The following is a 20,158-nucleotide window of genomic DNA, read 5'->3' on the forward strand; positions in this document are numbered from 1 at the left end:
GGCCAGGGATAATCCAATTAAAGCAGACAATGAATACAAAAATCATCTACATGATGAAAATGCACTATTTAAAATTCTATTTAACAATTAAACATCATTAAGTTGCATTGAATTATTAAAATAAAGTACACAATCATTAAATTAAGCATTTATTAAGTGACTGAACTGAATTAAGGAGCTTTTCATGTGATTTGCAAGAATGTTTTAAAAATTCAGCCATTTTTTTCCTGCTGAAAATTCAAATCTACTTCTTAAGACTTTTTTTTTCTATTTCTAGGATAAAGTAGATGACGTTATAGTCAAAATTAAGTCTACAGCTTTAAAATTTGGTGAAAATACCAAGCAATATTTAGGAATGTTTTCAGCATCCATGATTACATTCTTAACCATAGCTGGATACACATCTGGACAGACTTGGCCTTATTATTCTTCTGTAGGACTGACTGCTGCAATGCTTACTTCACAGGTAAAGAAGCTTGAGCGTCTTAGTGAAATTTATCATTGATTTTTTAATTTCATTTTTGTAGAGCATGGAAGGCATGTTTTTTGTAGAAATATATTGCCTAATTTATGACTTTATTTTACTTGTATGCTTTTGGCGTGAATCGAAAATCACCTTTTTTGGGTCAATAACAAATTGATTTATACTTATAATTAAAACAAGTTACTAAACTCTGATGAATTATTTAAGTGCCCCAACTGTAATTTATTTCTGGGGAAAATGGAGGTTTTTTTAATGACATTCCTGATATTTACATCCAGGGAAGTTCAAGAATATGGACAAAATTTCAAATCTTTTCATTTCCTGTACTATGCATTGTACTTGAATTCTGTAAATTACATGTGATTATATGTACATGGCAGTTTACAGCTGGTGTGCCCTGGCATCTGAGTGTTAGACGTTTTCTAAATGACTCTCTTCCTCAACGATGCATAGGTCACATGGGGAATGACGACTTGGCTTGTCAGTTCTGGCCACCGAGGTCCCCTGATCTTATTCCCTGGGATTTTTTTTTCTTGTGGGGGTTCATTAAAAATGCTGTTTACATAACACCTCTTCTCATTGATTTGAATGACCTACAAAATCGTATCACTGCCGCAGTGGACTCAACGATGCAAAACATATGTCATTGAGTGTGGGATGAATTGGGCTACCCTTTAGTTATCTATTCAGCCAGGCGAAGGCATGCTTAAACATACCAACTTCCATGTAGTATAATCACATGAAATTTTCAGAATTCAAGTACAATGCATAGTGCAGGAAATGATATAGTTGGAAATTGTATCCTATTTTTTGAATCACCCTGTATAATTAATTCTAGCAGTGGTTACATGGGCTCAGAGTGCTAATAGCAGTGTGACCCAGTTATGCCCTTGAATTTTGTTCAGGGGCGCCGACTTGCAAAAATTATTGGGGTGGGGGGTAGACATCACCAGGGATTTAGGGGGCTATGTAATCACATGGAGCTCCTCTCCCTCTCCAAAAATAAAGGTCAGATTTTTGTACCATGAAAATGTCATATTTTCTTGTGTGCAATTTAAACAAACAGTATGTGACATGGCGTTTTCGAAATAAAACAATCTAAAAATTGTTAGTATGGAAGGGCACTCTCAGAGACATGACTTTAAAAAGATATTGGGGTCGGGGAGACATACCAGGGGGTCTTGCAGCGAGGAATTTTCTGAAATTCAGATGAAAAATAGCAAATTTTAAAGTTTTTTTTTCAGCATTTTAAAGTTATATAATCAACATTAGAACCCCGAAAACTCAACAGGCCTGACACATATTTTTTGGCTTTGAAAAAAGCAGGGTTCGTACGGGTCATGGAAATCCTGGAAAGTCATGGAAAAAAAATAACAGAATTTCAGACCTGGAAAAGTCATGGAAAATTGAAATTTTCATTGAAAGTCATGGAAATTTATTTCAAGTCATGGAAAAATGTCCTGGGCAAAGAGAAAGGAACAGTAACGAAAGGAGCATTAGAAATCTTGAGTGATTTAACAGTACAGCACATAAAAGCTATTAAAAGGGGAAAATTGAACGATCCAAAAATCAAATCTGAATTTTGGAATCTCATTGCATCCACTTCTATCGCAGCCGCTTGCCATTTTTTACGATGTGATTTTACTGCATGGACATCACTTATTTTGAATTTTCTGTTATTTTCAACACTTCTTACGTTTCATATTCTGTAGTAGCAAAGTTTCACGTTCTTAGTTTTGCCACGCCCACTCAAAAAAAAGCAATTCAATTGCATGCGAGTTCGACTCCATCACTCGTAAGAACTTAATTATTAAATTTATCAGAGTTTATCTTAATTTGTTGAATGTTTTAGAATATAAAGATCTTAAGTCAGGCGATAGATTACAGAAAAAAAGGAATTCTAATGCTCTAAAACACAAGAGCCCAACATACGGCACGCAAAACTAATCCATGCGACCCATTGCTACGTTCAATGTCGGGAATTAAACGTGTTTTGGAATTTCTGTACCTATTAATTTATATGCATTTGAAAATATGCAAATTTGTAAACAAAACAAACATAATTTTGAATCAGAAGATTGATTCATTACTGAATGTTTTTTTCAAAAAAGATCTGGTTTGGAAACGTAAAGAACTAAACTATGTGGCTTTACTTTAAAGAACCAAAATACTGTCAAGTTACGTGGATGTTTAAAGGCACTGTTGACACTAAAAGGTAACTTTTGAAGCAAATTTATTGAAACTTAGTAATGACTCATTCAACCTTTGTCCCATCCAATATCATTCTGCCTGTTTTTAAAAAAATATCAGACATTTAAGCATCATCATATTTGCTTCACTGCATTTTTACTTTACTTAAATTTATATGATGAAGACAAATAAGAATAGTTTAGTTTTTAAAAGTGCACTTATATTTTTTCCATAACGAGTAAGTGCTTCAATGAGGCTGTGGCATTCATATAGACGTTTTGCTCAAAATGGGACTATTCGGCGCGAAACCCATTTCGGCGCGACCCATTTCAATACCAGCTGTTCAAAAATCGAAATTGTCTGCTTACAAACATGCCAAAGATTGCTTCAAAATTCAAGGTATCTTTTGTTTTTAAGTTTTGTAAAAAGTTTTATGCAGTAATATTTTTAAAGATGTATTTTGTTTTCTTTTTTATTATTAGTTGATAAAATATAAGTTTAGAAACATCTCCATAGTTTTTCGAAGTAGATAAGTTAGGAGACAGCATTGACATTTTTCTATGAAATTTAAATATAAAACTCATTAAATTTAAATTGATTTTTTTTTTCGCTGCTGATCATTAATTTGTGCACTTGCTTAAATATCTTTTATGTAAAAAAATTAAAAACTCTCAACTAATAATAAGATGAATTTTTATATTTGTCATTGGAAAAAGTTAACGTACTGAGAAAATCACCCGTAACCCTGCTCTCTATAAAGATTTAAGTTGTGAAGAAACACAAAACAGTTCAGCATTAATAAAAAATAAATAAATAAATAAATAAATAAATAAAAATTGACAAAGAGGTAGGACCTGTACTGGCATCATTTGCTAATTTTTCAAGATATTTTCCTTATATTATCGCTGTAAAACATACGTGGATCACATATGCTCCCCCCCCCCACTGTAATTTTAAAAATTAATTTTAACTAGCTTCTAGAGCGCCAAATTCACATACTTCTTCCAGAAATCTTTTTTTTTCTTTGAACTAAAATTTCTAAAATTCACAAAGTTCAAAATGCAAAAATCTGGCGCTGAAACGGCCAGTGCCGAAACGATCAGCGCCGAAACCGTCGCGCGAAATCGTAACAAACCCGTTCTGCTAATGCTCATTTCCAAATATTATGTACCAAGTTTGAGATTAAATAGTGCTGCTCTCTTCGTGTAACGAGGTCATGAAAATTTTCATTGAAGTCATGAAAAAGTCTTGGAAAAGTCATGGAATTTTTTTATCCAAATAGAGTATGAACCCTGAAAAAGGAAAAAATAAATACAAACATGCACAGTATTTTCATAAAAAGATATTTAATTAACACGTTTTTTCATTAGTGATATCGGCTAACATGTTCAAGTGTAAACAAAGTCTCTCAATGTCTAGGTCATTTTTGAAAAACTCAGGTGATTTTTCAAAATTTGTTTCACTTCTGCTTAATAAAAGCAAGCACTCTTGTTCAACTGCAATGACCTGTCTGAGTTTAGTTGATGTAAACCATCAAATAATAATGCAAGATTGCATCGTTTCTCAAACTTCAATGTAAAGTGCCTTGTAGTACTCATTTGGGATTTTGAAAGTATGCGGTGAGCTGGCCACAAACTTGACCCGTAAGTTCGTGCACTGGGACAAATTCTAAGTGTGCTTGCAACACCGTAACACTATCATTATTCAGACCACTCGATTTCAGTTAACCTACTTACTACTGTAATAATTATTTGTTTTAACTCATTACTGAATGTATTTTATGCGGTAAACTATCTTCAAAGAAGGAAAATAAAAGATACATTTGTGAGTTTAGAATGCATAATATAACTAATAATTTTCTTGATTTATTGGGGGGCGGGGCACTCTGCCCCCTCAAAAATATTTTTGAGGTGGCTCAGACCCTCTCAGGCCCTATGGAGTTGGGGCCACTGATTTTGTTCTTTTTGTGGTGCAAGTGAAATCAGTCTCTCAAAAAGAATCCTCCAGCCCTATGTACAGAGTTTTGTTCTTCCCTGTCTGTGAGTAATTTAAAAAAAATTTGTGGCATGTGCAACCGTTCTCCATGCTAGAGTGAAATTAACATTAAAGTTCTCAAATAGACCTGAAAATAATCAGTCCCCATTTGGTAACGAAAAACCTTACTTTGGCAACTGAATAAAGTGCTTCTCAACGAGCTCTTTTTTTAAAAAACAAACCGGCAACAGATAATTATTATTTCAATATTTGTTTTACAATTCAAGTCTTCTTGAAACATTTTTTTTTTCACGAACTTCTGTGTTTTAATTGAAATCTATATATAAGTGATACTTATGTTAGCAAAATAAATTTTTGTGTTTAACCTTTTAACTCTCATGCCCAAAATAATCTCGGGTACAGCTCTGATGTTCCAAAATGTCGCCTAAATATGGTGCAGGGTTTTTTTTTTTTTTTTTTTTTGAGTACATCATTGTACTTGTTGACAATTTGCATTGTTGTACTCAAATAAGTATGGGGAGAGGTTTTTTTCCCTTCAACTCTTTGTCAAACCCAAATCTAGCTCGAGAAAAGTTAATTTAAACTCAATTCAATAGGTGGCAACACTTTACTGAAGGTTTAAAAGGATAGATGTTTATCCTCAAAGAATGGCATTTTATTTCTGATGATTTATTTTAATTTTTAGAAAATGTTTCATTAGAAGGAAACTTTACCGCTGCCAAGTGTAGTGGCTGCTACCTAAAGAGAACATACCATGGCTGCAAAACCTTCAAATTTTTATGCGTGAAATTCAAAAGTTAACAACCAAGTATATTTTATTTTGAACTAAATGAGTATAAATTGCTTTTCATGCGAATCAAAACATTCAATCAGCCAAAAAGTTCTCAAAATAATTTGAGTCTTCAAAAATTCAGCTGCTCAGAATCTGGCATTGAATGATAATATAAACAGCTGGTTAGAATTATTGCAGCTAGTCAGTTTCTATGGATTTAGGGGTCTGCTGAAACCCCACATTTAAAGAAAAACTAGACCCCATTCCATGAAACATTTATCGAACCATTTGATCATCTTTTGGGATCACTTTGCTACATTGTGATACAGTCCCTTTTGTAAAGAAGTAGAAATAGGGGCGGAAAAGAAGGTGGATAGGTTCTTCAGTGCCTGAAACTAGCAGACCCATTTTATATTCTTGTTCTGAAATGTTTAATACCCATTATGTTAGCAAACTTGTTGTAGTAACTAAATTAAAGTAATGTTTTGCTTGATAAGGAATGAAGCAAATTTTGTAGATAAAATTTTTAAGAGAATTCATTGACAGTATAAATATTTTTGTGTGCGTTTGAATCATCTTAACAGACCAAACTTTTCTTAAAAATGAATCGTCAAAAAAACCGTTGAATAGTTAAAAGTAACTCTTATATATAAAAGAAATAAAACTATTTTTAAAGTTAGAAATAATTTTTTTCAACAGTTTTCTCACAAACTGTTACATTTTTTAAATATTGCTCTGTAATATTTTCTTTAAAAATCCTTTTTTATATTTTTTATTTTTTTAAAGTGAAAATTTTTTTTTATTACAGATTGTGTCATTGAATATTCATGATCCAAAAAATTGTTGGGAAACTTTCAAATCAAATCACAGAATAGGACTCATATTGTTCATCGGAATTGCCGGAGGAAGTTTGTTAAAGAATAAAAACTCATTAAAAAGTAAATTACATCAAGACCCAATAAGATTGCAGGAAACTAATATTTTATCTGCATGTGATGCAGAAAATGCTCTATCTTTAAACAAAGTTTTTTCTTGATATTTATTTTCTGCCAAATAGTGAAACTTGTATTTATTTGTATAATTAATGTAATTATAAACAGTATGTATGAAATCTATTAGCTACTTGTATTATTTTGTATTATATAATGAATTGTTCCAATTAAAGCTTTAAATGCAAATATAATTTGTTTTCATTTATCTATTTTTTAATATGTATTAAATCGGGATTTAAACTTTCAGTTCATTATAAGTATGGAATATAATGCACGTTGTTCCATAATGGTGGGACATTTTTTTTTTTAATTTCTTCCTTTTTTTTAACCCACAGCCCCATATTTTACCATGCATTATTTGTTCTGCACCTGCATTAACGTACAAGGTGCCAAAATTGAATGATTTCGCATTTTTGGATCTTTCATTCATTCTTTTTATTGTTATTTATTTACTGTGAAAGTATTAATGGATAGCAGTGAAAATGTTTAACTTGCACAAAGATCCGCATTATAGAAAATAATTTATCCAGAGAGAAACAGAATATGAGTGACTCTCCAAAAGGGTGACGTTTTCTAATCCCAAATTCTTTTAAAATAATTTTTTTTTAATGAAAATATTTTTTTAATTTATACCAAGAGTTTGTGAAGCGTTTCATAAGATAAAAATAAAAGAAAACTCACATCAATCATAATCACATTTTATCTATGCTGTCCCAGTATATAAAATGCCAGGAGAGTGACATTTCATTCATATAGAGTCTGTTATCAAAGCCGAGGGTTGTGTTTAAGGTTGAAAATAATTTTCTATTATATGAAAACTAAATTGCACATAACAGAAATTATTTGAAAAAAAAGCTTTTATGTAAAACAGAAATGTTGTTCAGGAGAGTAACATCACCCCGGTGGGTCCCCTGTTTCTGTCACTGTTTTGGCTTACCAGGACCAGGAGAGTGACACATCATTCACACCCTGGGCCTGTTACCAAGGCCCAGGGTTGTATTTAAGGTTAAAAATCATTTTCTATTCTTATGCAAACATTAAATTGCACATAACAGAAATTAGTTTTAAAAACTTTTTTATGTGAAACAGAAAAACTGTCCAGGAGAGTGACATCACCCCCGAGGGTCCCCTGTTCCTCTCGCTGTGGTGGCTTACAAGGGCGGATCTAGAAAATTCTCAAGGAGGGGGCGATTTTTATTAATTACCTTTTCTACGTTTCCTTACACTCTTCCCCTAACGTCATGGAAGATCGTCTTAAATTACTTTATTTTAGATTTATTTCTGAAAATTTCCTAAGAGGTGCTCTAAACACTATCCCATACCTGAACGTATTCAAAAATGTTCTACGGTTGCTTCTTTTAGATTTCAATTTCGAAAATTTTTCAGAGGAGAGCACTCGAACCCTCTCCAGTATCATTTCTAGATGGTCTGAAGTTGAGCTTTTAAAGATTCGATTTCATAAAAATTCCGGTAGAAAGTTTAGTTTCCTGTCTCTAAAGTATTAAGAGATCTGCTACAAAATTGCGTTTTTTAGACTTCAATCTCGAAGAAGTTGCGTGCTCGAGTCCCTTTCTTCTAACATCATAGAAGATCGTGTAAAACTGTTTTTAGTACTTCAAAATCGAGAATATACGTATATGCCGCGGGAGAGTTCCTTTATCTCGGCTCAAGGAGGGGGCGATCGCCCCCATCGCCCCTCCCTTGTATTCGCCCTTGGTGGCTTACCAGAACCAGGAGAGTGACAACAGCATTGTCACATACCTTGGTTTTAGACTTCAAAATTTTAATAAGACCGCCAGGCAAATCAGAACTACAAAATATTCTAGGAATGAAACAAAATGGTGAGAATAAGCAGTGTTGCTATACAACAGTTTAAAATTTCTGTCTTTTTACTTGCAGTGGTTGAACTCATTGCTAGGTCAAGAGAAGAGGAAGATCCCCTGAAAACCTTTAAAATTATGCATCTTGATTATTTAAGTAATTATTATATAATAACTATTTTGCACTTTTAACTTGGCTTAGTTTAGTACTATGAATTTAATTACTAAAAGGTTGATATAAAATTTTTAAATAATTCAAGAGCATTTGAGAAAAAGATTCAGACAGGCCAGGTAAAGTAAATGAGTAATTGTTTACATATGATTGGAAATGCATTGGGAAAATTATTTCTAACAATTACTAAAAAAAACTTTTTAGACCAGATCCTCACAGCATTGGCGCAGCCAGGACTCTGATTTGGAGGGGTCCCAGCAGTGGCGCTACTGGAGTATTTTTTTCAGGAGGGGGGACACAGTAGAAAATAAATTCTTATCTGATAGAGGAGAGGGGTTCAGGGGTTGTTCCCCAAACATTTTTTAAAAATTCGCTTTAAAAAGTTTTTTTTTTGATGAAACTAGAGGAAAGAAAGGCACATGCGGCTCAGCAGAAATTTGTAAAAATTGAAACCTTAAAAACGCAATTATAGATCCATTGATTTATTGACTCTAGGGTAAGGGATAAAGCTCGGGACTCTCACCGGCTGATTTAAAAAAAAATAATAATAATAAAAAACAGATATAAACCAATTCCTCTTTCCCCCCTCAAATTTTTCAAAACTGAAGCTCTAAAAAATTGAAGACAAACTATGAAAATTTCGCGAGAAGGGGCAGTGGCGCAACCGGTGAATGGTTTTAGGGGGCACTCTTAAAGATTTCCCTATCCGATAGGGGGGTCCAGGGGGAAAATTGTAGTTGGCATTTTTTTAACAAGGCAGAGAAAAAGGGTTAACTAACGTTCCTTTTCTCCGATAAATTGGGAGAGACAATCTAATAAGTAAAAAAATGTTTCTCTTACCATGTCAATTAATATTTAAAAAATTAAGTCTCTTGAACCAAATGTGATTTGAGCACGCAACCTTCGGATCTGGAGTCGGACGCGCTACCGTTGCACCACCGGGTCACGTGATTGCGTCCAGGCAACATTGCTGAGCAGTCTAATTGAACTAATTTTAAAACTTTGCAGTAGGTTACTTTTATCTGGCATTTTTTAACGAGGCAGAGAAAAAGGTTTAAATAAAGTTTATATTCTCCGATAAATTGGAAGCCACTATCTAATTAAGCAAAAACAAAAAACCAATCTTTCTATGACCATCCCAATTGAAATATAAAATTTAACAATCACTTGACCCGGGCGCGATTTGAACACACAACCTTCTAATATTGAGTCCAACGTGCTACCGCAATACAGACAAGCAACAATTCACACAATATCGCTGATATTTTTAAAGCATCCAAATGTAAAATTTTTCGCTAGGTTATTTTACCTGGCATTGTTTTTAACAAGTAAGAGAAAAAGAGTTAAATAACGTTCCTTTTCTAAGATAAATTGGGAGCCACAATGTAATGAGCCAAAAATAAATGTTTCTTTTACCATATCAATTGTGAGATAAAAAATGAACACTCTCTTGCCCCGGACGTGATTTGAAAATGCAACCTTCGGATCTGGAGTCTGACGCGCTACTGTTGCGCCACTGCACAGTGGTCAATTTATTGAATCTAGCTGCTCAAAAATAGAAATTGCATCATTGTTATTTCGCGATAACTAATATTTTATTAGAAACTTAAGTACCTATAAATCAGGGTACCAAGTCTAATTTGGACGGGAAGTTCCTGAATTTTTTCCTGTAATGGGTTGAAGTTCGCATTTAGCAAAAGTGCATTTTGTGGATGGAAGATAATTGATTATCGTTAAAATTTGTCTGCCTAATTTTAAATTATTTATGTTTATATATTGTCATTGTGTTATCCAATGTTAATATTATTTAGCAGTTTCATTAATTAAATGCTAGTTTTAGATGCATTTTTTTCCCAAGATGAAAAGTGACGAATAATACACCATTTCATCAAAAGTTATTAGAGCAGCAAAAAAATTTCCATGAGCCTCCGCCTTCTATTATGTTTTTATGTACCTGGTTTATCTAAAAACATCTGGGAAAAATACTATAGCCGGATCTATCCGGCCATGCGAGTATTATCAATGTTCATGAATCATGGTGCCAAAAACTAAATTTCTATTCAATAAAGATGATCATGTTTGATTTCCTTTCCCCTTCAGTAATGTTTTTTAACTATCGTCTGCTGTTGAATGTTATCTGCTGTTTATTTTTAACCTTTTTTTTTTTTTTTTTTTTTGCCTTTGGCAACTATAAGTAATTTTTATAACTATTCTAAAGTTTTTTTTGGAATGCAGTGTATATGGTAGTAATAACGTTCGTCTCTGCGTATGTAAGTGAAACATATATTTTCTTATCATAAATACATGTGAATTTATGCTGATTTAATGGTTTCATTAAAAAAGCAAACTCTTTTTGATGTTTGGCTTCTAAATAAGGACTCGAATAGTGTATATAATTTTGTGATTGAAACTTTAAACTTGAATGACTGTAAGAATGATATTAAGCTAAGTGTTGTAAGTACTGTAAATAATTTTTGTGTACATGTAAAAGACAAATGGAAGCGTTGCTCTTCCTCACAGAAAACTTTCTTGCGAAAACATTCTATTTGGTTAAAAAGTGATATTATATTTGATGAAAGAGTTGTTAAAGAAGCTGTCATAAGACTTCCAGGATCTTCAAAAATACAGCAAAATTTTGCAGCTTACAGTCGACCTACACCAACTTTAGAAAATTCAAGCCTTAAAACTAAAAAACGTAAAGTCGCATCTGTTATTCAAGATAGTAGTTCAGAGCAATTAGTTTTTGCCGCTCAAATTAAGTCTTCGTTCTTCAGGAGAACGAGATGCTGCAGAATTCTTACAACAAGTAAATGTGTCACCAAAAAGAGCTAAAAAGTTGATAAAATAGAATCTCAAATAGCAAGCCTTTGTCCTTCAAAAATAAAAATTAATGATAGAGAATTTTTGGTGGGACAATCATTGGTAATGACTATGGTTGATGGGAAAATTTGTAGCATTCGAAAAAGGAACAATCTAATCAAAATTGTTACATTTGCGGAGCTTGTCCTTAAGAAATGAATGCGCTTGAGAAACATACTCAAAAATCAATAGATCCTTCAAAATTCAGATGTGGATTATCAAGTTTACATGCTTGGATCAGATGCTTCGAGTGTCTTCTTCATTTGTCATATAAACTTGAAGTGAAAAAATGGCAAGTAAGAAATCAAGAAGATAAGGAAACGGTAAAAAGGCGTAAAAAATATATTCAAGGCAATTTAGAAAAGAAATGGACCTTTTGGTAGATATGTTGAAGCAAATTTCTGGAACAACAAATGACGGAAACATTGCTTGCAGATTTTTTGCTAATCCGACTTTGTCATCCGATATAACGGGATTAGACATTGGACTTATACAGCGTTTTTCAATAATTTTACAAGCCGGTTCTAGAAAACAAGAAATAAATGAAGACGAATTTGAAAAGTTTACTTTTGACACTGCAAAACTGTATGTTCAACTATATAACTGGTATTTTATGCCAGCTAGTATGCATAAGTTGTTAATTCATGGGAGGCAAATTATTGAGTATGCCATTCTACCAATGGGACAACTTTCTGCAGAAGCGCAAGAGGCTCAAAATAAAGATTTCAAAGCTTTCCGAGAACATTTCTAACGAAAATGTTCAAGGCAAAAAACTTTGGAAGATATAATACATATGTTACTTATTACTTCTGACCCTTTAATTACAAAGCTGAGAAGCAGCTCTAAAAAACATGAGAATTTACTATCTAAAGAAGCTGCACTGTTGTTGAGAAGCAATCAAAAGATAGACAACAGTTCCTCCGACAGTAGTTCTGCTGAAGATGACGAAAATTTTAGTTATTGACGCTTTTATTTTATGTAGTTTTATGTTTACTATCAATATAACGACCGAATTAAAACTTTTAACTTGGTTTGACAAACCAAAGTATTGTCCAGCTAGATTTGTGAAATCGACCACTGTGCACCGGGTCACGCGATTAAATGCAGGCAACCTTGCTGATCAGTGTAATTGAACTAATTTTAAAACTTTGCAGTAGGTTACTTTTATCTGGCATTTTTTTAACGAGGCAGAGAAAAAGAGTTAAGTAACGTTCCATTTCTCCGATAAATTGGGAGAGACAATCTAATAAGGAAAAAAATGCTTCTCTTACCATATCAATTAATATTTAAAAAATTAACAGTCACTTGACCCGGACGTGATTTGAACACGCAACCTTCGGATCTGGAGTCCGACGCGCTACCGTTGCGCCACCGGGTCACGCGCTTAAGACCAGGCAACCTTGCTGAGCAGTGTAATTGAACTAATGTTGAAACTTTGCAGTAGGTTACTTTTATCTGGCATTTTTTTTAACGAGGCAGAGAAAAAGAAGTAAGTAACGTTCCATTTCTCCGATAAATTGGGAGAGACAATCTAATAAGGGAAAAAATGCTTCTCTTACCATATCAATTAATATTTAAAAAATTAACAGTCACTTGACCCGGACGTGATTTGAACACGCAACCTTCGGATCTGGAGTTCGACGCGCTACCGTTGCGCCACCGGGTCACGCGCTTAAGACCAGGCAACATTGCTGAGCAGTGTAATTGAACTAATGTTGAAACTTTGCAGTAGGTTACTTTTATCTGGCATTTCTTTAACGAGGCAGAGAAAAAGAGTTAAGTAACGTTCCATTTCTCCGATAAATTGGGAGAGACAATCTAATAAGGAAAAAAATGCTTCTCTTACCATATCAATTAATATTTAAAAAATTAACAGTCACTTGACCCGGACGTGATTTGAACACGCAACCTTCGGATCTGGAGTTCGACGCGCTACCGTTGCGCCACCGGGTCACGCGCTTAAGACCAGGCAACATTGCTGAGCAGTGTAATTGAACTAATGTTGAAACTTTGCAGTAGGTTACTTTTATCTGGCATTTTTTTAACGAGGCAGAGAAAAAGAGTTAAGTAACGTTCCATTTCTCCGATAAATTGGTAGAGACAATCTAATAAGGAAAAAAAATGCTTCTCTTACCATATCAATTAATATTTAAAAAATTAACAGTCACTTGACCCGGACGTGATTTGAACACGCAACCTTCGGATCTGGAGTCCGACGCGCTACCGTTGCGCCACCGGGTCACGCGCTTAAGACCAGGCAACATTGCTGAGCAGTGTAATTGAACTAATGTTGAAACTTTGCAGTAGGTTACTTTTATCTGGCATTTTTTTAACGAGGCAGAGAAAAAGAGATAAGTAACGTTCCATTTCTCCGATAAATTGGGAGAGACAATCTAATAAGGAAAAAAATGCTTCTCTTACCATATCAATTAATATTTAAAAAATTAACAGTCACTTGACCCGGACGTGATTTGAACACGCAACCTTCGGATCTGGAGTTCGACGCGCTACCGTTGCGCCACCGGGTCACGCGCTTAAGACCAGGCAACATTGCTGAGCAGTGTAATTGAACTAATGTTGAAACTTTGCAGTAGGTTACTTTTATCTGGCATTTTTTTAACGAGGCAGAGAAAAAGAGTTAAGTAACGTTCCATTTCTCCGACAAATTGGGAGAGACAATCTAATAAGGAAAAAAATGCTTCTCTTACCATATCAATAAATATTTAAACAATTAACAGTCACTTGACCCGGACGTGATTTGAACACGCAACCTTCGGATCTGGAGTCCGACGCGCTACCGTTGCGCCACCGGGTCACGCGCTTAAGACCAGGCAACATTGCTGAGCAGTGTAATTGAACTAATGTTGAAACTTTGCAGTAGGTTACTTTTATCTGGCATTTTTTTAACGAGGCAGAGAAAAAGAGTTAAGTAACGTTCCATTTCTCCGATAAATTGGGAGAGACAATCTAATAAGGAAAAAAATGCTTCTCTTACCATATCAATTAATATTTAAAAAATTAACAGTCACTTGACCCGGACGTGATTTGAACACGCAACCTTCGGATCTGGAGTTCGACGCGCTACCGTTGCGCCACCGGGTCATGCGCTTAAGACCAGGCAACATTGCTGAGCACTGTAATTGAACTAATGTTGAAACTTTGCAGTAGGTTACTTTTATCTGGCATTTTTTTAACGAGGCAGAGAAAAAGAGTTAAGTAACGTTCCATTTCTCCGATAAATTGGGAGAGACAATCTAATAAGGAAAAAAATGCTTCTCTTACCATATCAATAAATATTTAAACAATTAACAGTCACTTGACCCGGACGTGATTTGAACACGCAACCTTCGGATCTGGAGTCCGACGCGCTACCGTTGCGCCACCGGGTCACGCGCTTAAGACCAGGCAACATTGCTGAGCAGTGTAATTGAACTAATGTTGAAACTTTGCAGTAGGTTACTTTTATCTGGCATTTTTTTAACGAGGCAGAGAAAAAGAGTTAAGTAACGTTCCATTTCTCCGATAAATTGGTAGAGACAATCTAATAAGGAAAAAAAATGCTTCTCTTACCATATCAATTAATATTTAAAAAATTAACAGTCACTTGACCCGGACGTGATTTGAACACGCAACCTTCGGATCTGGAGTCCGACGCGCTACCGTTGCGCCACCGGGTCACGCGCTTAAGACCAGGCAACCTTGCTGAGCAGTGTAATTGAACTAATGTTGAAATTTTGCAGTAGGTTACTTTTATCTGGCATTTTTTTAACGAGGCAGAGAAAAAGAGTAAAGTAACGTTCCATTTCTCCGATAAATTGGTAGAGACAATCTAATAAGGAAAAAAATGCTTCTCTTACCATATCAATTAATATTTAAAAAATTAACAGTCACTTGACCCGGACGTGATTTGAACACGCAACCTTCGGATCTGGAGTCCGACGCGCTACCGTTGCGCCACCGGGTCACGCGCTTAAGACCAGGCAACCTTGCTGAGCAGTGTAATTGAACTAATGTTGAAATTTTGCAGTAGGTTACTTTTATCTGGCATTTTTTTAACGAGGTAGAGAAAAAGAGTTAAGTAACGTTCCATTTCTCCGATAAATTGGGAGAGACAATCTATTAAGGAAAAAAATGCTTCTCTTACCATATCAATTAATATTTAAAAAATTAACAGTCACTTGACCCGGACGTGATTTCAACACGCAACCTTCAGATCTGGAGTCCGACGCGCTACCGTTGCGCCACCGGGTCACGCGCTTAAGTCCAGGCAACCTTGCTGAGCAGTGTAATTGAACTAATGTTGAAACTTTGCAGTAGGTTACTTTTATCTGGCATTTCTTTAACGAGGTAGAGAAAAAGAGTTAAGTAACGTTCCATTTCTCCGATAAATTGGGAGAGACAATCTAATAAGGAAAAAAATGCTTCTCTTACCATATCAATTAATATTTAAAAAATTAACAGTCACTTGACCCGGACGTGATTTGAACACGCAACCTTCGGATCTGGAGTCCGACGCGCTACCGTTGCGCCACCGGGTCACGCGCTTAAGTCCAGGCAACCTTGCTGAGCAGTGTAATTGAACTAATGTTGAAACTTTGCAGTAGGTTACTTTTATCTGGCATTTCTTTAACGAGGTAGAGAAAAAGAGTTAAGTAACGTTCCATTTCTCCGATAAATTGGGAGAGACAATCTAATAAGGAAAAAAATGCTTCTCTTACCATATCAATTAATATTTAAAAAATTAACAGTCACTTGACCCGGACGTGATTTGAACACGCAACCTTCGGATCTGGAGTCCGACGCGCTACCGTTGCGCCACCGGGTCACGCGCTTAAGACCAGGCAACCTTGCTGAGCAGTGTAATTGAACTAATGTTGAAACTTTGCAGTAGGTTACTTTTATCTGGCATTTCTTTAACGAGGTAGAGAAAAAGAGTTAAGTAACGTTCCATTTCTCCGATAAATTGGGAGAGACAATCTAATAAGGAAAAAAATGCTTCTCTTATCATATCAATTAATATTTAAAAAATTAACAGTCACTTGACCCGGACGTGATTTGAACACGCAACCTTCGGAAAGTCCGACGCGCTACCGTTGCGCCACCGGGTCACGCGCTTAAGACCAGGCAACCTTGCTGAGCAGTGTAATTGAACTAATGTTGAAACTTTGCAGTAGGTTACTTTTATCTGGCATTTCTTTAACGACCGTTCCATTTCTCCGATAAATTGGGAGAGACAATCTAATAAGGAAAAAAATGCTTCTCTTACCATTCAATGTCACTTGACCCGGACGTGATTTGAACACGCAACCTTCGGATCTGGAGTCCGACGCGCTACCGTTGCGCCACCGGGTCACGCGCTTAAGACCAGGCAACATTGCTGAGCAGTGTAATTGAACTAATGTTGAAACTTTGCAGTAGGTTACTTTTATCTGGCATTTCTTTAACGAGGTAGAGAAAAAGAGTTAAGTAACGTTCCATTTCTCCGATAAATTGGGAGAGACAATCTAATAAGGAAAAAAATGCTTCTCTTACCATATCAATTAATATTTAAAAAATTAACAGTCACTTGACCCGGACGTGATTTGAACACGCAACCTTCGGATCTGGAGTCCGACGCGCTACCGTTGCGCCACCGGGTCACGCGCTTAAGACCAGGCAACATTGCTGAGCAGTGTAATTGAACTAATGTTGAAACTTTGCAGTAGGTTACTTTTATCTGGCATTTCTTTAACGAGGTAGAGAAAAAGAGTTAAGTAACGTTCCATTTCTCCGATAAATTGGGAGAGACAATCTAATAAGGAAAAAAATGCTTCTCTTACCATATCAATTAATATTTAAAAAATTAACAGTCACTTGACCCGGACGTGATTTGAACACGCAACCTTCGTGATCTGGAGTCCGACGCGCTACCGTTGCGCCACCGGGTCACGCGCTTAAGACCAGGCAACATTGCTGAGCAGTGTAATTGAACTAATGTTGAAACTTTGCAGTAGGTTACTTTTATCTGGCATTTCTTTAACGAGGTAGAGAAAAAGAGTTAAGTAACGTTCCATTTCTCCGATAAATTGGGAGAGACAATCTAATAAGGAAAAAAATGCTTCTCTTACCATATCAATTAATATTTAAAAAATTAACAGTCACTTGACCCGGACGTGATTTGAACACGCAACCTTCGGATCTGGAGTCCGACGCGCTACCGTTGCGCCACCGGGTCACGCGCTTAAGACCAGGCAACATTGCTGAGCAGTGTAATTGAACTAATGTTGAAACTTTGCAGTAGGTTACTTTTATCTGGCATTTCTTTAACGAGGTAGAGAAAAAGAGTTAAGTAACGTTCCATTTCTCCGATAAATTGGGAGAGACAATCTAATAAGGAAAAAAATGCTTCTCTTACCATATCAATTAATATTTAAAAAATTAACAGTCACTTGACCCGGACGTGATTTGAACACGCAACCTTCGGATCTGGAGTCCGACGCGCTACCGTTGCGCCACCGGGTCACGCGCTTAAGACCAGGCAACCTTGCTGAGCAGTGTAATTGAACTAATAAGGAAAAAAATGCTTCTCTTACCAAACTTTGCAGTAGGTTACTTTTATCTGGCATTTCTTTAACGAGGTAGAGAAAAAGAGTTAAGTAACGTTCCATTTCTCCGATAAATTGGGAGAGACAATCTAATAAGGAAAAAAATGCTTCTCTTACCATATCAATTAATATTTAAAAAATTAACAGTCACTTGACCCGGACGTGATTTGAACACGCAACCTTCGGATCTGGAGTCCGACGCGCTACCGTTGCGCCACCGGGTCACGCGCTTAAGACCAGGCAACCTTGCTGAGCAGTGTAATTGAACTAATGTTGAAACTTTGCAGTAGGTTACTTTTATCTGGCATTTCTTTAACGAGGTAGAGAAAAAGAGTTAAGTAACGTTCCATTTCTCCGATAAATTGGGAGAGACAATCTAATAAGGAAAAAAATGCTTCTCTTACCATATCAATTAATATTTAAAAAATTAACAGTCACTTGACCCGGACGTGATTTGAACACGCAACCTTCGGATCTGGAGTCCGACGCGCTACCGTTGCGCCACCGGGTCACGCGCTTAAGACCAGGCAACCTTGCTGAGCAGTGTAATTGAACTAATGTTGAAACTTTGCAGTAGGTTACTTTTATCTGGCATTTCTTTAACGAGGTAGAGAAAAAGAGTTAAGTAACGTTCCATTTCTCCGATAAATTGGGAGAGACAATCTAATAAGGAAAAAAATGCTTCTCTTACCATATCAATTAATATTTAAAAAATTAACAGTCACTTGACCCGGACGTGATTTGAACACGCAACCTTCGGATCTGGAGTCCGACGCGCTACCGTTGCGCCACCGGGTCACGCGCTTAAGACCAGGCAACATTGCTGAGCAGTGTAATTGAACTAATGTTGAAACTTTGCAGTAGGTTACTTTTATCTGGCATTTCTTTAACGAGGTAGAGAAAAAGAGTTAAGTAACGTTCCATTTCTCCGATAAATTGGGAGAGACAATCTAATAAGGAAAAAAATGCTTCTCTTACCATATCAATTAATATTTAAAAAATTAACAGTCACTTGACCCGGACGTGATTTGAACACGCAACCTTCGGATCTGGAGTCCGACGCGCTACCGTTGCGCCACCGGGTCACGCGCTTAAGACCAGGCAACATTGCTGAGCAGTGTAATTGAACTAATGTTGAAACTTTGCAGTAGGTTACTTTTATCTGGCATTTCTTTAACGAGGTAGAGAAAAAGAGTTAAGTAACGTTCCATTTCTCCGATAAATTGGGAGAGACAATCTAATAAGGAAAAAAATGCTTCTCTTACCATATCAATTAATATTTAAAAAATTAACAGTCACTTGACCCGGACGTGATTTGAACACGCAACCTTCGGATCTGGAGTCCGACGCGCTACCGTTGCGCCACCGGGTCACGCGCTTAAGACCAGGCAACCTTGCTGAGCAGTGTAATTGAACTAATGTTGAAACTTTGCAGTAGGTTACTTTTATCTGGCATTTCTTTAACGAGGTAGAGAAAAAGAGTTAAGTAACGTTCCATTTCTCCGATAAATTGGGAGAGACAATCTAATAAGGAAAAAAATGCTTCTCTTACCATATCAATTAATATTTAAAAAATTAACAGTCACTTGACCCGGACGTGATTTGAACACGCAACCTTCGGATCTGGAGTCCGACGCGCTACCGTTGCGCCACCGGGTCACGCGCTTAAGACCAGGCAACATTGCTGAGCAGTGTAATTGAACTAATGTTGAAACTTTGCAGTAGGTTACTTTTATCTGGCATTTCTTTAACGAGGTAGAGAAAAAGAGTTAAGTAACGTTCCATTTCTCCGATAAATTGGGAGAGACAATCTAATAAGGAAAAAAATGCTTCTCTTACCATATCAATTAATATTTAAAAAATTAACAGTCACTTGACCCGGACGTGATTTGAACACGCAACCTTCGGATCTGGAGTCCGACGCGCTACCGTTGCGCCACCGGGTCACGCGCTTAAGACCAGGCAACCTTGCTGAGCAGTGTAATTGAACTAATGTTGAAAACTTTGCAGTAGGTTACTTTTATCTGGCATTTCTTTAACGAGGTAGAGAAAAAGAGTTAAGTAACGTTCCATTTCTCCGATAAATTGGGAGAGACAATCTAATAAGGAAAAAAATGCTTCTCTTACCATATCAATTAATATTTAAAAAATTAACAGTCACTTGACCCGGACGTGATTTGAACACGCAACCTTCGGATCTGGAGTCCGACGCGCTACCGTTGCGCCACCGGGTCACGCGCTTAAGACCAGGCAACCTTGCTGAGCAGTGTAATTGAACTAATGTTGAAAC

At 36.0% G+C, this 20,158-nt stretch overlaps 1 protein-coding gene and 26 non-coding genes across 28 annotated transcripts in view; 1 reads left to right on the forward strand and 26 right to left on the reverse strand.

Annotated features, from left to right (window-relative positions):
- The window catches only part of LOC129227571 (4-hydroxybenzoate polyprenyltransferase, mitochondrial-like), a 35,819-nt gene extending 29,206 nt beyond the window's left edge, over nucleotides 1–6,613 (forward strand). For both annotated transcript variants that reach the window (XM_054862152.1, XM_054862153.1), the window contains 2 exons: nucleotides 278–466; nucleotides 6,250–6,613. In XM_054862152.1, coding sequence (XP_054718127.1) covers nucleotides 278–466; nucleotides 6,250–6,477 — 417 coding nt within the window. In that variant the 3' untranslated portion in view covers nucleotides 6,478–6,613. The remainder of the gene's footprint in view (nucleotides 1–277; nucleotides 467–6,249) is intronic.
- A 5,977-nt stretch (nucleotides 6,614–12,590) lies between these two features.
- Trnaw-cca (transfer RNA tryptophan (anticodon CCA)) lies at nucleotides 12,591–12,662 on the reverse strand. The gene has a single exon. It is a non-coding gene; the product is annotated as a tRNA-Trp (tRNA).
- Nucleotides 12,663–12,878: 216 nt separating this feature from the next.
- On the reverse strand, nucleotides 12,879–12,950 carry Trnaw-cca (transfer RNA tryptophan (anticodon CCA)). Its single transcript has one exon. It is a non-coding gene; the product is annotated as a tRNA-Trp (tRNA).
- A 215-nt stretch (nucleotides 12,951–13,165) lies between these two features.
- Nucleotides 13,166–13,237, reverse strand: Trnaw-cca (transfer RNA tryptophan (anticodon CCA)). The gene has a single exon. It is a non-coding gene; the product is annotated as a tRNA-Trp (tRNA).
- Nucleotides 13,238–13,453: 216 nt separating this feature from the next.
- Trnaw-cca (transfer RNA tryptophan (anticodon CCA)) lies at nucleotides 13,454–13,525 on the reverse strand. The gene has a single exon. It is a non-coding gene; the product is annotated as a tRNA-Trp (tRNA).
- Nucleotides 13,526–13,740: 215 nt separating this feature from the next.
- Nucleotides 13,741–13,812, reverse strand: Trnaw-cca (transfer RNA tryptophan (anticodon CCA)). The gene has a single exon. It is a non-coding gene; the product is annotated as a tRNA-Trp (tRNA).
- A 215-nt stretch (nucleotides 13,813–14,027) lies between these two features.
- Trnaw-cca (transfer RNA tryptophan (anticodon CCA)) lies at nucleotides 14,028–14,099 on the reverse strand. The gene has a single exon. It is a non-coding gene; the product is annotated as a tRNA-Trp (tRNA).
- Nucleotides 14,100–14,314: 215 nt separating this feature from the next.
- Nucleotides 14,315–14,386, reverse strand: Trnaw-cca (transfer RNA tryptophan (anticodon CCA)). Its single transcript has one exon. It is a non-coding gene; the product is annotated as a tRNA-Trp (tRNA).
- Nucleotides 14,387–14,601: 215 nt separating this feature from the next.
- Trnaw-cca (transfer RNA tryptophan (anticodon CCA)) lies at nucleotides 14,602–14,673 on the reverse strand. The gene has a single exon. It is a non-coding gene; the product is annotated as a tRNA-Trp (tRNA).
- Nucleotides 14,674–14,889: 216 nt separating this feature from the next.
- Nucleotides 14,890–14,961, reverse strand: Trnaw-cca (transfer RNA tryptophan (anticodon CCA)). The gene has a single exon. It is a non-coding gene; the product is annotated as a tRNA-Trp (tRNA).
- Nucleotides 14,962–15,176: 215 nt separating this feature from the next.
- Trnaw-cca (transfer RNA tryptophan (anticodon CCA)) lies at nucleotides 15,177–15,248 on the reverse strand. The gene has a single exon. It is a non-coding gene; the product is annotated as a tRNA-Trp (tRNA).
- Nucleotides 15,249–15,463: 215 nt separating this feature from the next.
- Trnaw-cca (transfer RNA tryptophan (anticodon CCA)) lies at nucleotides 15,464–15,535 on the reverse strand. Its single transcript has one exon. It is a non-coding gene; the product is annotated as a tRNA-Trp (tRNA).
- A 215-nt stretch (nucleotides 15,536–15,750) lies between these two features.
- On the reverse strand, nucleotides 15,751–15,822 carry Trnaw-cca (transfer RNA tryptophan (anticodon CCA)). Its single transcript has one exon. It is a non-coding gene; the product is annotated as a tRNA-Trp (tRNA).
- A 215-nt stretch (nucleotides 15,823–16,037) lies between these two features.
- Nucleotides 16,038–16,109, reverse strand: Trnaw-cca (transfer RNA tryptophan (anticodon CCA)). The gene has a single exon. It is a non-coding gene; the product is annotated as a tRNA-Trp (tRNA).
- Nucleotides 16,110–16,564: 455 nt separating this feature from the next.
- Trnaw-cca (transfer RNA tryptophan (anticodon CCA)) lies at nucleotides 16,565–16,636 on the reverse strand. Its single transcript has one exon. It is a non-coding gene; the product is annotated as a tRNA-Trp (tRNA).
- A 215-nt stretch (nucleotides 16,637–16,851) lies between these two features.
- Nucleotides 16,852–16,923, reverse strand: Trnaw-cca (transfer RNA tryptophan (anticodon CCA)). Its single transcript has one exon. It is a non-coding gene; the product is annotated as a tRNA-Trp (tRNA).
- Nucleotides 16,924–17,138: 215 nt separating this feature from the next.
- Trnaw-cca (transfer RNA tryptophan (anticodon CCA)) lies at nucleotides 17,139–17,211 on the reverse strand. The gene has a single exon. It is a non-coding gene; the product is annotated as a tRNA-Trp (tRNA).
- Nucleotides 17,212–17,426: 215 nt separating this feature from the next.
- Nucleotides 17,427–17,498, reverse strand: Trnaw-cca (transfer RNA tryptophan (anticodon CCA)). Its single transcript has one exon. It is a non-coding gene; the product is annotated as a tRNA-Trp (tRNA).
- Nucleotides 17,499–17,713: 215 nt separating this feature from the next.
- Trnaw-cca (transfer RNA tryptophan (anticodon CCA)) lies at nucleotides 17,714–17,785 on the reverse strand. The gene has a single exon. It is a non-coding gene; the product is annotated as a tRNA-Trp (tRNA).
- A 235-nt stretch (nucleotides 17,786–18,020) lies between these two features.
- Nucleotides 18,021–18,092, reverse strand: Trnaw-cca (transfer RNA tryptophan (anticodon CCA)). Its single transcript has one exon. It is a non-coding gene; the product is annotated as a tRNA-Trp (tRNA).
- Nucleotides 18,093–18,307: 215 nt separating this feature from the next.
- Nucleotides 18,308–18,379, reverse strand: Trnaw-cca (transfer RNA tryptophan (anticodon CCA)). The gene has a single exon. It is a non-coding gene; the product is annotated as a tRNA-Trp (tRNA).
- Nucleotides 18,380–18,594: 215 nt separating this feature from the next.
- On the reverse strand, nucleotides 18,595–18,666 carry Trnaw-cca (transfer RNA tryptophan (anticodon CCA)). Its single transcript has one exon. It is a non-coding gene; the product is annotated as a tRNA-Trp (tRNA).
- Nucleotides 18,667–18,881: 215 nt separating this feature from the next.
- On the reverse strand, nucleotides 18,882–18,953 carry Trnaw-cca (transfer RNA tryptophan (anticodon CCA)). The gene has a single exon. It is a non-coding gene; the product is annotated as a tRNA-Trp (tRNA).
- Nucleotides 18,954–19,168: 215 nt separating this feature from the next.
- Nucleotides 19,169–19,240, reverse strand: Trnaw-cca (transfer RNA tryptophan (anticodon CCA)). The gene has a single exon. It is a non-coding gene; the product is annotated as a tRNA-Trp (tRNA).
- Nucleotides 19,241–19,455: 215 nt separating this feature from the next.
- Trnaw-cca (transfer RNA tryptophan (anticodon CCA)) lies at nucleotides 19,456–19,527 on the reverse strand. The gene has a single exon. It is a non-coding gene; the product is annotated as a tRNA-Trp (tRNA).
- A 215-nt stretch (nucleotides 19,528–19,742) lies between these two features.
- Trnaw-cca (transfer RNA tryptophan (anticodon CCA)) lies at nucleotides 19,743–19,814 on the reverse strand. Its single transcript has one exon. It is a non-coding gene; the product is annotated as a tRNA-Trp (tRNA).
- A 216-nt stretch (nucleotides 19,815–20,030) lies between these two features.
- Trnaw-cca (transfer RNA tryptophan (anticodon CCA)) lies at nucleotides 20,031–20,102 on the reverse strand. Its single transcript has one exon. It is a non-coding gene; the product is annotated as a tRNA-Trp (tRNA).
- Nucleotides 20,103–20,158: the final 56 nt, after the last annotated feature.

The sequence above is a fragment of the Uloborus diversus genome, chromosome 8 (genome assembly GCF_026930045.1).
Source record: "Uloborus diversus isolate 005 chromosome 8, Udiv.v.3.1, whole genome shotgun sequence".
NCBI lineage: Eukaryota > Metazoa > Arthropoda > Arachnida > Araneae > Uloboridae > Uloborus > Uloborus diversus.